General features: G+C 41.1%; 1 protein-coding gene across 22 annotated transcripts in view; it reads left to right on the top strand.

The window, feature by feature from the left end:
* DNAH8 (dynein axonemal heavy chain 8) overlaps positions 1 to 13,983 on the top strand; it is a 327,555-nt gene that overhangs the window by 270,593 nt on the left and 42,979 nt on the right. For all 22 annotated transcript variants that reach the window (XM_067753082.1, XM_067753094.1, XM_067753083.1 and 19 more), the window contains 2 exons: positions 9,601 to 9,717; positions 11,568 to 11,669. In XM_067753082.1, coding sequence (XP_067609183.1) covers positions 9,601 to 9,717; positions 11,568 to 11,669 — 219 coding nt within the window. The remainder of the gene's footprint in view (positions 1 to 9,600; positions 9,718 to 11,567; positions 11,670 to 13,983) is intronic.

Genomic DNA, 13,983 nt, shown 5'->3' with positions numbered 1-13,983 from the left:
AATAATTTTATGGCTGCCCAGCAACATCTCTATGGGATTATTTTCATTTTGTTATTGCTTTGTTCTATATTTGAATTTTCTATTTTGTTCTGTATTTGAAAGCTGTATAATTTTAATGTACTTGATTCACTCCTTGATTTCACAGAGAGATAAAGGGACTCCTTTAACTCTTTCCTACATTTCTTCTTTCCCTGAGGTTGGAGTGAGGACAAAATGAATCAACTGGTTTAAACCAGGAGTCATGGTTCAGCTGTGCACAGCAGCCGGCAGAGCTTGGCCTCATCTCTACCCACCCTGCCCAAAGGTGGAGGGGAATTTGGTGCCCACCCCAGAAAATACTGGGCGTGTTTACCCGTAGGTTCCTTGGCCCCAACACTTTACCAGGTTTCATGCTGCCCAACAGAGAGGGCTGTTTAGAGGGGACAGCTGGTGTTTATCTGTCCCCCAACTCTGAGAGACTTAAAATCAGGTTAAACGCTTAGCGGGTGGTTATTTTTGCTAAGTTCCATTGTGGCCTTTGGATTGATTGTAAAGTACAGCTTTCAAGTCACTGAAGCTGATTTCATGTATTCTTATCTGGGAATTGTTGGGTTTGCTAGGCCTTATCACACTCTAATACAAATATTGCTTTAAACTCTGTTATTTAAAGCCCAATTCACAAATAATAAATTTTATGATTCTTTTCCTAGTAGTGATGATTCAACTCTTCCACTGTGCTTATCACAGACAGATGACTGGGGGGTATTTTCCATATGGTCAACATGGCAACCTGTGTTTTTAGTGGCCATTATCCAAGGGTTAAAAAGAAGAACAGGACCATGGTCCAGTCATGGGGCCGAAGTGTGCTTGCACTTAAAGTGGCTTGTATTTGGGTTAAAACAGAAAAAAATCTCCACTGCTAAGGCCGTGAAGCTAACAGTGGCATGTCTATGAAAAAAAAGGTTGCGAAGATCTCTTAAAATCCAATCATAGAGTGTTAGAAAGAGCACTTCACGGAGAGTCAGGAAGCCTGGATTTTAGACCTGTTGTGACATCAATTAGCTACGTAAGGTTGGTCAACTTATGTCCCTCTCAAGGCTTCTGTTTCCCCATCTGTGTGTTTAGAGGCAGAAGGAGGTGATCTGTCAAGATTTTTCCCATTTCTAACATTCTGTTGTCCAGTTCTATGACTATACAAGGAGTGCAGATAATTCAAGCATTTTTCCCTCGGTTCTAGTTTTATCAATTTCAGAAATGTTTACTGTGATATTGCCTAAACATATTCTTTTCTTGGTTAGGATAAAGCCAGCTTGACAGAAAAATCTGGAATTCTTTAGGAGCTTGTGGTCCTGGGTCAGCACCATCTGCATCACCTGGGGACTTGTAAGAGTTGAATTTCAGGCCCCACCCAGACCCACTGAATCAGATTCTGCGTTGTAATAAGATGCCCAAGTGATTCGTGTGCACATTAGAGTTTAACACACAACTGTTACAGGAAGGACTGTTCTGAATAGACAGATTGTGGCTTATATTTTTCTAGTGTTGGATATAATAGTCAAGTACCAGATTTTCTTTTTTTAACATCTTCATTGGAGTATAATTGCTTTACAATGGTGTGTTAGTTTCTGCTGTATAACAAAGTGAATCAGCTATACGTATACATGTATCTCCATATCCCCTCCCTCTTGCATCTCCCTCCTACCCTCCCTATCCCACCCCTCTAGGTGGACACAAAGCACCGAGCTGATCTCCCTGTGCTATGCAGCTGCTTCCCACTAGCTATCTGTTTTACATTTGGTAGTGTATATATGTCCATGCCACCCTCTCACTTCGTCCCAGCTTACCCTTCCCCCTCCCAGTGTCCTCAAGTCCATTCTCTATGTCTGCGTCTTTATTCCTGTCCTGCCCATAGGTTCTTCAGAACTTTCCTTTTTTTTTTTTTAGAGTCCATATATATGTGTTAGCATACAGTATTTATTTTTCTCTTTCTGACTTACTTCACTCTGTATGACAGTCTCTAGGTCCATCCACCTCACTATAAATAACTCAATTTCGTTTCTTTATATGGCTGACAAATATTCCATTGTATATATGTGCCACCTCTTCTTTATCCAGTCATATGTTGTTGGACACTTAGGTTGCTTCCACGTCCTGGCTATTGTAAATAGTGCTGCAATGAACATTGTGGTACATGTCTGTTTTTGAATTATGATTTTCTCAGGGTATATGCCCAGTAGTGGGATTGCCGGGTCATATGATAGTTCTATTTTTAGGCTTTTTAAGGAACCTCCATACTGTTCTCCATAGTGGCTGTATCAATTTACATTCCCACCAACAGTGCAAGAGTGTTCCCTTTTCTCCACACCCTCTCCAGCATTTATTGTTTCTAGATTTTTTGATGATGGCCATTCTGACCGGTGTGAGGTGATATCTCATTGTAGTTTTGATTTGCATTTCTCTAATGATTAGTGATGTTGACCATCCTTTCATGTGTTTGTTGGCAATCTGTATATCTTCTTGGGAGAAATGTCTGTTTAGGTCTTCTGCCCATTTCTGGACTGGGTTGTTTGTTTTTTTGATATTGAGCTGCCTGAGCTGCTTCTATATTTTAGAGATTAATCCTTTGTCAGTTGCTTCATTTGCAAATATTTTCTCCCATTCTGAGGGCTGTCTTTTCTTCTTGTTTATGGTTTCCTTTGCTGTGCAAAAGCTTGTAAGTTTCATTAGGTCCCATTTGTTTATTTTTGGTTTTATTTCCATTTTTCTAGGAGATGAGTCAAAAAGGATCTTGCTGTGACTTATGTCATAGAGTGTTCTGCCTATGTTTTCCTCTAAGAGTTTTATAGTGTCTGACCTTACATTTAGGTCTTTAATCCATTTTGAGTTTATTTTTGTGTATGGTGTTAGGAAATGTTCTAATTTAATTCTTTTGCATGTAGCTGTCCAGTTTTCCCAGCACCACTTATTGAAGAGGCTGTCTTTTCTCCATTGTTTAGTCTTGCCTCATTTATCAAAGATAAGGTGGGTTTATCTCTGGGTTTTTTATCCTGTTCCATTGATCTATATTTCTATTTTTGTGCCGGTACCATACTGTCTTGATTACTGTAGCTTTGTAGTATAGTGTGAAGTCAGGGAGCCTGATTCCTCCAGCTCTGTTTTTCTTTCTCAAGATTGCTTTAGCTATTCGGGGTCTTTTGTGTTTCCATTCAAATTGTGAAATTCTTTGTTTTAGTTCTGTGAAAAATGCCATTGGTAGTTTGATAGGGATTGCATTGAATCTGTAGATTGCTTTGGGTAGTATAGTCATTTTCACAATGTTGATTCTTCCAATCCAGGAACATGGTATATCTCTCCATCTGTTTGTATCATCCAATTTCTTTCATCAGTGTCTTATAGTTTTCTGCATACAAGTCTTTTCCTGATTCTTTAATCGATGAATTGATTCCTCCAAATTTACCTGGATATCCCTTGCTTTATACAAACACGATGTATATACTTTTGTCCATGCAGAGACTGAAAAAAAGAAGAGGGAATTGGTTTATGTCACATAATATGAAGCTTCTGGGCTGGGGAGAGTGTTGCCGAAACTCGGCCCCTGTTCACCCTTGCTGAGTAGAAATGCAGAGATAGAGTTTTGGGTGAAGTAAAAAAGAATAGCTCTATTGCTTTGTCAGGCAGAGGGGACCACAGCAGGCTAATGCCCTCAAAACTGTGTGTACCACCCTGGAGGGGGTAGTGAGGAGTCTTATAGTGTTCAAGGAACAGGGCATGGTCAGCTCGTGCACATTCTTCTGATTGGTTGGTGGCAAGGTAGGTAATTGGGAGCCAGCATCGTCAATTGTTTGGTTCCAGCTGGTCTTGGGTCTATGTGCTTGTGGGCAGCATACAGTTAACTTCTTCCACCTGGTGGGGGTTTCAGTATCTATAAGACAGCTCAAAGGACATGGCTCAGAATATTATCTGTAGTCCTTGAAGAAGAAATAAAGGTCCTTGACTTTGTTTAATGACTAAAGTATTATTATTTGGTCTTGTTTTTTCTTTTCTTTTTGTATTTTCTCACCTCTCTGATTAAATTTATTCTTTGACTGAAGGTTTTCTACAGACAATAGGCGGGCAGAGGACATGGGTGGGGGGTTCTATCCTGGGAAGGCCTCAGAGGTTCCTGCTCGGTTACAAGGGGTTCGTGCTGGAATCCATAACACATGAGAATGCAGGAGCGAGTGGTAAAATAGCCAACCCCTGCCTGCCCTCCAATGTGTTTCTCTTACTGAATCAAAGTTTGGCATCATGCCATCAGCTCACTCCAGCTCAAGAGCATCGTGTGTTATGCGGACCCTACTCTTGTTGCAGAGGACAAAATGAGCATCCCTCCTCTCCTATAAGAAGGGGAAGTAGATTTGGCTGGTCAAGGACAATCTTGGGCAGAAGAGTGGTGGAGGGTGTCTTGGGATGGGAGCAGGATTACCCAGTAGAAAGGGGTGCACTGCCATGGCAACCTGCATAGTTGCACCAGCCACTTCTGCACTAAGCTCTGCTTGCTTCCTACCCCCCCTGGCTTCCCTCCCCTCTCCTCCAGGAACTCGACCTCCACGTTGGCCAGGAGGTTACTGCAGCAGCGGCCGCTCTTGCTGCAGTCGGCCGATGTCTCTGCCTCGGCCAGCCAGCCCTCCTGCCCTCCCCGTGGGAGCCTTTCATCCCCAGCACCATGGGGCATTCCTCCGCTTATTAGGACGCTACTTCCTGAGAACGCTTCCCACATCCTCTTTTATTTATTTATTTATTTATGGCTGTGTTGGGTCTTCGCTGCTGCGTGCGGGCCCTCTCTAGTTGCAGCAAGTGGGGCCCACTCTTCGCCGCAGTGTGCGGGCCTCTCACTGCAGCAGCTTCTATTGTTGCTGAGCACGGGCTCTAGGTGCGTGGGTTTCAGCAGCTGTGGCACATGGGCTCAGTAGTTATGGCTCACGGGCTCTAGAGCGCAGGCTCAGTAATTGTGGCTCATGGGCCCAGTTGCTCTGCGGCATGCAGGATCCTCCCAGACCAGGGCTCGAACCCATGTCCCCTGCATTGGCAGGTGGATTCTCAACCACTGCACCACCAGAGAAGTCCTCCCGCATCCTCTTGAAGATGACTCCAGGGGGAAACTTCCCTCTGGCCTCAATATTCTCTCTACATTTTGCCAGAAAGTCCGCTGTAGCACTGTTCTGGCCTTCAGAGCAAGCCCACACTCACCCTTCAGGATTTTAATTTTAAATATACCTTCCTTCAAAGTCTTGGTCTTCTGAAATTCAACAATTCTTCTTCAACAATTCCATTTGTAGTCTCCTCCCAACACCTCCTGCAGGTCACAACAACGTTTCCTGTTTTGTTCCTATTGATAGTCAATATACTGCCGCTTGTAGTGCAGCACGTTGGACCCATGAGCATCTTAAGCAGTGGACCTCAGCCATTGCCTGGGCCCCAGAATCCCCTGGAGGAGGCATCGGGGTGAAGAGCTCAGACCTTTTAAAAACTTCCCAAGTGATTCTAATATGCAGTGAGAGTGGAGAATAATTCCCAAAGAGCCACTGCCCTTAAGGGAGGAGTCTTTAGTCATTTTTATGACCTTTTCATGGTTTGGATATTTCTCCCCCTCACCTTGGCTCACCCACATTGAAGCCCACATTCGGGACTTTTCTTACGGCTTATACACAGCTTTGTGAGGTTTACTGCAAGAATCTTTGATTAGGAGTTCTAAGGGCCTGCGATGGCAGTTGCAAACTCGGAAATTTTACCATGGCTCTTAAAATATTTGTTTAATATTTAATAAAATTGGCCATATCTATGGGGCTCAGAGAGTACCACTGTTAACAGTTCCTCATTCAGAAAAGTGTTTACTTCTTTGACATATATTTATATATATATATATATATTTTTTTTTTTTTTTTTTTTTTTTTTGCGGTACGTGGGCCTCTTACCACTGTGGCTACTCCTGTTGTGGAGCACAGGCTCCGGACGCACAGGCTTAGCGGCCATGGCTCATGGGCCCATGCGCTCCACGGCATGTGGGATATTCCCAGACCGGGGCACGAACCGTGTGCCCTGCATCGGCAGGCGGACTCCCAACCACTGCGCCACCAGGGAAGCCCCTCTGACATATTTTTTAGGTTTAAGCCTTGACAAACACTCCCTTCAAATTTAATACTGTTTATAACAGTTCTCCCTTTGGGGAGGTGTGATTATAAAGTTCTTAGTGCAAATCTCTTCAAAATAATTACAGTAACATGATACAGATTTTTAAGAAGATCTTTTACACGTACCTCTGTAGTGTTTCCCAGTGGTTCTGACCATTTCTGTTAATTATTTTTACATATTCAAGTTTCCCTTATATTGTCTAGTATAGATTGCATTTTTCATCTTATGCTAACTCCAGTTATTAAATAAATAGGTGTGATGCTCCACAGAGAGCTTTGTTTTAAAGATGGGACTGAAGTGAATCTGCGCTGGACTGTGGGAGGCGGGGGATCATTGGACTGAGGTAGATTCTAACATAAAACTGGAAATAGCTTTGACATCATTAAAATGACTCCATTGAACAGCTTCTCTTCGGTGTTCTAAGGAGTATTCCAGGTTTTCCATATTTCACTAGTAGTTGTGTTTTAGATATTCTTTGGAATAAAAAGAAGGAAGCTTATTGGTTCAGTCTAGCAGGGAGTAGACTAGTCTTCCTAAAATCATCATCTCCAACTTAATAATGGATAATAACCCCCTTCTGTTGAGTCAGGTTTTAGCTCTTTCTCCTAACATCAAATCTGTCTATGTTTCATCCCTGAATCATCACATGGGGACGTAGTTCCAGCTACTCACCAGAGGTTGTCCTCTGCTGCAGTGGCACAGTCCTGCAGCCTCCTTCTGGATGAATCGTGAACTTTGCATTCCTGTCTTTGCTCCTGACCTTTGCTAAGCCCGGGATTCTTTTCTCCCTTCTTTTCAAAGACCAGCTTCAGTTTCATTCTTCCCAGGAGCCCTTGATTGAATGTCTTCTTCAAGCTCATCACCTGTGAAATTTTGACAGTTAATTATATTTAGTACCCTGTTGTCCTTTCCTGTTTTGTCTTATTTTCTCAACTAGATTAAAACTTCTTGAAAATGCACTGATTCTAATATTTTTCTATTATTGGACTCATCCTAATATTTTTCTAAACATAAGACTCATCCTATAGTTTCAAAAATACTAATTGGATTGGAGAGATTCAATATGCCAAATATTCCAAATTCTAGCAAAGTCCTCTGTTTTTGAGCTTCCAAATGAGGTCTTAGGTCCCAGTGGTTTGAGTCTACCCTGATATTATTCCAAGATGATACTTAGGGGTTGTTTTTTTCTTTATTGTCACTTACAGGGGTCAGTGAGTAAAAAAAAAAACAAACAATAGCAAGAAAGTGAAATGACCTCATTTGTGAAAGAAAAGACACCACATTTTGTCTTTTTTTCTAAAAGGAGTTAAACAGTTTATGACTTTAGTGAACCAACCTAAAAACTGAACATTTTAAATAAAAATTGATAGTAAGTAACATAAAATGAAGCAAACCTCAGCATTAGGGCAATTTTCAAAGATCACATTTTAAGGAGCAACTGAATTGCAATTGCTCAGTGCATGTAAACGGGAGTGTTTCCACAGAGACAATTTAAGCAGCTTCAGTAATTGGAAAGAAAGAATTGTTGTTCATTCAGTCTCCTACCTAATTGAACAGTAAATTTTAAAAACTAAGTCAAAACAGGTAAAACTGTTTTAGAGTTGATTCTCTTTTTTTAAACAATGGGAGAACATTTGTGTTTGGTTCGTAAGTGGTCAGCATTCTTCTCTTTGAAGCCCTCAAGGTGGAAGAAATCCCAGAGCCTCAAGTGTTAGCTGAACGCATTTTCGTGTTAGTACCCCATAGACCCTCCAGGCCCCCCTTGCTCCTAGAGCAACCTGGAGGAGGCTCACCATAGTGCTTCTTGGGACCCACGCAAGAAATTCAAAACCACATGTCAGCTTCCTAATTGACCCTCCGGAGAGTGAGAGAGTGCCTTTCATGCTGATAATCATCAACTCACATGTTTGTTTATTAGACAACCATGATCCTTCTCCCGAGGCGCAGGTACAAAAGGGGAGACAAAAATGGGAGATATGTCTCCTCCTGTCAGGGCCTCCTCCCAGCCCCGTGGCTCCTCCTAATCTTCTCTGTGTTCAAGGTGGAAGATGGTTCTTCACAGCTCCTGAGTTTACAAACCTCTCTAGTTTAAGTTCTGACTAGGACAAACTCTGAATACCTGTTCTGAACTCTAAGTCCAAATTCCTGGGAGAAGGGATATTGCTGGCTCTTCTTAGGCTGGTTGTTCACCTTTGGTCTAATTAGCTAAGGAGTGGGGAGTCACACCATGCAAATGTCCAACACCTGACAGCCTAACCTAAAGAAGAACAGCTCTAGAAATAACGCTAGTAGTTGACATTTTTTTGTTGTTGTTGTTGTTTTTGTTTTTTTACGGTACGCGGGCCTCTCGCTGTTGTGGCCTCTCCCGTTGCGGAGCACAGGCTCCGGACGCGCAGACTCGGCGGCCATGGCTCACAGGCCCAGCCGCTCCGCGGCATGTGGGATCTTCCCGGACCAGGGCACGAATCCGTGTCCCCTGCATCGGCAGGCGGACTCTCAACCACTGCGCCACCAGGGAAGCCCAGTAGTTGACAATTTTAAGGGTTGTTTGCCCTCAGTCTGACCTCCCAGGGTGGACATCTGGACCCAAATTATTTTTGATGTTTTTATTTAATATCTTAAAAGAGGACTTCCTGGTGGAAGGAAGTTCCACCAATTATTTATTCCTGAATAAATAATTGGACCTTTCTTAGAGAGACTGATTGTGTGCTGAGGCAGGGACAGCTGATGGTATGGTAATGTTTGAGTTAATCCGTGTTGTGTACTAGGTGATGACGGCCTGGAAATATCAGTTCTAACACTCACATACCTTTAAAATGGTCTCCAGAATATCAAAGCAGTTGAGTCATTTGGCCTGAGCCTCATTTGATTATTTGTGAGTAATTTGGTGATTTGAAACAGCCGCTGTTTCACAGGAGAGACAAATGAAGGCAATATGAACGTTTTAAGAGAGAGATGTCATGTTTTACCACAGAAAACGTTTAGTTTTCAAAATCTGAAACTGCAAGATTACAAAGTGAAACTAGCAGGAAGTCTAAATGCCGTTGAGTGCTTAAGTCATTCACCTTAAAAAACTAAAATTCAAACCCTTGCATTTAACATTTGAAACTTTCAACAGTCCAGTTTAGAATAAATTAATTCATTCAACAGATATTTATTGAGCACCTACTGCACTTTTTGAGTTGACGATGGAGACCTACACTTTTTAAACCCAAGAACTCCAATTTGGCAAATATTTGGAGATTTGCTCTTGAAAGCCTTCTAGAGCCAAGGAGTAATATCTCTATTTGTTACTATATCCAAAATCATATACTGTTCTTTTATGATGTCAACTTATTTCAATATCATGCCTTAATTTTACTGTACTTTATGTTTTAATAATAAAAACAGGTATCAGCTGCAATACAATTTAAAACTCTTGCTCAATTACTTTTCTCTGTTGTTTTTAAGGAGCGACGCAAATTTGGTCCCTTAGGATGGAATATTCCTTATGAATTCAATTCTGCTGACTTTTCAGCCAGCGTTCAGTTTATTCAGAATCACCTTGATGAATGCGATATTAAGAAAGTGAGTGAAATTGTTTTTTTTTTTCTGTCTTCATTGCCATCCTTAAATCAAAGTTCTACAGACATTCCCAGTCTGGGATATGCAGTGGCTCTGCTGAGGTTCCCCCCAGCTCTCCCAAAGGGGACCGATCATTCCAATCACCTGTTTACTGGTCCAGCCATTTCCACTCACACCCCTACTGCCCATAGGAGTGCACTGGGACTCTCCATCTCACACTTGTGTCCCCCTCCACCCAATCTCTCTCTTTCCTGAGGACATGCACAACAGAGGCAGAGCCCTGACAAAGGAACTCATTGTGTTGAGAAACACCACAGCCTTCTTCATGTCACATCCAAGTGCCACAGTGTACTTCAAGAGAATATATACCTTAAATCAGACTTTTCTTCCTTTATCTCACTCATGCTTCCTCAGAATCCTCAGAAATGAGAATATCTCCCAGCCCATGTAAAAGTTCTTTTGTACCTTAAGTCACATCTTAACAGACACTTAAGCTTATGCAGATAAATAGCAATGATTTGAATAATGGTCACTGATCCTTGTGTAACACTTCACAATTTTCAAAGTGCTCGCATGTGCAGGGTCTTTTTTATTTTCACAACTCAGTGAGGTAGATACCCAAGGTGTTACTATGATCCCCATTTTACTGATGACGTACTAGACAAGAGAAGACAAGGAACTTCCTCAAGGTCACCGAGCTAAGAACACAAACCCAGTTGTCCTTTCACACAAGTGTTGCAAGGAGTTGGAAATCTGTTTTTTCCATGATCTTGAGGAATTTTATGAGCCTCTCAGAGCCTGTTTCCTCATCTATAAAATGGCCATGGTTTCCGTGAGGAATAAATGGGCTAGCATTTGTGAAAGCACAGTGTATGGTACATAATCAGGGCTCAATAAATACAAGTTTCCTATCGTCTCTCCCTCTCTTCCTTCTCATAGTAGATCTCAAAGATAATCATACATTCTGCAGTATCAGTATGATGACAGTGAGCCATGATGAATTATTTCCGGGTAGGGGGGAAATCTAGAATCAAACCATCATTTTTCTTAGAAATTACAAAGGGATATTAAATTGAGTAGGACATTTTGATGAAAAATTATATCATATGGGTTCGTATTCTGGGACTGTTTATCATTTTGGTATATACAAATGACAGTTACCTTGAAATAGTTGCTTTGAAAGGCAATGAAGCTGAAAAATAAAAATTTAACCAAGAGAAATTAAATAAAAATTAAGCATCCTTACTTCTCCTACCCCAAATGTATTGAAGTATTTTTTAAAATAAAAAAACTATTAATATCTGAAATGTATTGCTAGTATAAGATTGCTATGGAAATTAATAAATACTTTGATGTAGTCATAGCTCACATAATGAAACAGGAAAGGATTGCATTGTAGAAAAATCTTGTGAATAATGTTCTAGTTGTTCTTATACTGTTTCAGAAAATATATTACTAAGAAAGCATATTAGAGCATTGATTACTTGATTTTTCTCCTTTCTTCACTAAACGTGACTTTTTTCTTCTCTAACAGCTTGGCATTACTATAATGAGTATTACAGATAATTACATCCACAGATTGAAAAATAGTCTTCTTTTCCCCCTATTTTAAATAATCAATGAGCAATATAGTCACCAACGTTTAGTACTGTAGATTTTTCTTTGGTGACCAAACCATAGCAGTTCCAGTCATGTAAGAGCAAAAGAGTTATTAATATAAGATAATGAGTAATTTTAAATGCAGTCTAGCTAGTGCTTCCTTTTCCAGACCTTTCTTTTAGAGGAAGATCCAAAATGTTTAGAACTATTTGTTTGGGTTGACTATGAATAATTCTTTTCTGTTTTTAATAAAGGGCGTGTCGTGGAGTACTGTTCGGTACATGATCGGAGAAGTACAGTATGGGGGCAGAGTCACGGACGACTTTGATAAACGTCTGCTTAATTGCTTCGCTAGAGTAAGTCAGTTTAGGGAAAAAAAAGCATGGATGTACATCTCATTGCATCTTCCTATTAAACAAGAATATTTTTTGTTTGTAGCAGGTAAGCCAAACTTAAAGGGAAAAAAAATACAGAGCAGAGCTTCTGAAAAGAATCAGCCAACCAAACCAAACCAAAACCAAACCAACTAACAATCTACTTGTGGTCCAGGACAGAACAAAGGTCAACTCTCAATGGTCTATGAATCTTCTCCTGTATAGATTAGCTGCTCATGTCCACGGTCTCTCCCCACTTCCCCTCCTATAAAAATACTGGACATAATATCTCTGCCTTTTCCTCTGATTGCAAGTCTTCAGGGCGATTTGAAGCCCCAAGATAAGTGATTGGAGAATGAACCAAAATTTGAGTTTTCTCATCTCTTTCCATTAGGACAGACAATTGAAAATTGATGAAGTGTTCATTTTTTCCTCTGTTCCCAGTAAAATCTGCATATATCATGTGGGTAAACATTTTCTAGAGAATATTATTCTTAGCAATTCTGGCTTTCACATCAAGGGTGAATAGTATAAGTACATCTACCAGATTCAAGTTATTCCTAAAACTTTTACACGTTAAAGAAGCAAAGTACATTACCTGAGCAGAAAAAAAATCAGATATTTTACCGTTATCTGAGTTCTCTATATTAGGATCTAAGTTGTTAATTCTTTGATTTTTTTCCCCCTTTTAACAAAATTAAGACCTCAACAACAAGGCATAAGCTTTGAGGGTATTTTGGTAAACGGGAGGTTGACCAGAAATCTGAATTTCTTTTCAACCCCTACTAGTATTTGCAAGTTTTTCTTAAAGCTGAATGTGGAGAAAGGTGGATGATAAGCATTGGTAAGTGTGTGTGGAGGCAGATCTGGTACAGATCTCCGGGGAAGCAATTGGGCAACACTTAGTGAAACTAAGTATCCTGGGTAAACATCCCAGAACATTTCTAGAAAAAGCCCACGAATGGATATGTATGAAAATGTCATGGCAATATTTTGTGTGGAGCTGCAGGTGACCATCATAGGTTGGGTTCTCCAGAAACAGACTCTGAGATGGAGATCTGCTTGTGGGTCATCCCTTCCCCCAGGGCATGATCTTGGTTGAGGCGTCTCCCTTCTGCCAGGGCAATTCCTGGGAGGGACAATGTTGTGAGCCCTCAGTAGCCAGTACTCCAGACAGCTGGGGGAGCGAGTGCCTAGGTCCCGGAGAAGGATCTGGTAGTGCATTACAGCATCCACTGTGAGGCCAAAGAAGCCTAAAAGGATAGATAAGAAGCCTAAGAGAAGAGATAAGCAGTAGTGGGTGAGCACATGTAATACTATTGCACACCCTTCAAGGGTGCAATCTGGTGGCACTTAGTCATATGAAGCATGTATGGGGACTTCCCTGGCAGTCCAGTGGCTAAAATTCCACGCTTCTACTGCAGGGTGGGCGCAGGTTCGATCCCTGGTTGGGGAACTAAGATTCCACATGCCGTGCGGCATGGCCAAACTAAGATGATTAAAAAAAAAAAAAAAAAGAAGCGTGCATGATATGACTACCCTCTGAACCAGAATCCCACTCTTGAGTGTACCCCACTCTTGAGTGTATGTCCCAGAGGAATTCTCAGACAAGTCTGTGGACATGTACAAAGATATTATTCATAGTATTGTTTGGGATAGTGGGAAGTGGAAAGCAACCCGGGAGTCTGTCACAGAGGAATAGATGAGTTAAAGGTTATAGATGCCTATCATGGAATACAATGCAGCACTTGGAAGAAATGATCCGTATGACACCATGCATAGATCTTAGGAACATAGTGTTGAGCGCAGAGCTTTAAAAAATAAAATGAGATCTATAAAGTGGTACATGTATATTTCTCAAGGATAAATACATGAATTCAAGGACATACATCAATATCTTTAAACAGAAGCCCTCAAAGGGAAGGAGGCTGGGAGTGGATATCAGGGCTGAAGAGGGAGAAACTAAAATAAAAAGGGTCTAGAGTCATGAGAATAATAAAATGCAGGAGTATAATAAACTCACCTCTGTATCTGAGGTTCAAAAGAGAAAAAAAAAAAGATGTCTTAGTAAGCATACTTTGTGTTAGAATAACTGTACAAGTACCTAAAATTGGAGTTTTGGCACTGGAGACTGTGAGAGGTGATTAGATTCTGGATATATTGTACAGATACTACCAGCAGAATGCTGATGGGGAAGGAAGGGGGTTGGTCAAGGATCACTCGTAGTTTTGACCTAAGCAACTAGATGGAGCATGGGACTATTTACAGAGAAGGGAAAGAACTGCAGGGAAAAAAT

This window comes from Pseudorca crassidens, chromosome 10, assembly GCF_039906515.1.
Source record: "Pseudorca crassidens isolate mPseCra1 chromosome 10, mPseCra1.hap1, whole genome shotgun sequence".
NCBI classification, from domain to species: Eukaryota; Metazoa; Chordata; class Mammalia; order Artiodactyla; family Delphinidae; genus Pseudorca; species Pseudorca crassidens.
The sequence above is the reverse complement of the archived record's forward strand: the minus strand, read 5'-3'. Positions and strand labels throughout refer to the sequence as shown.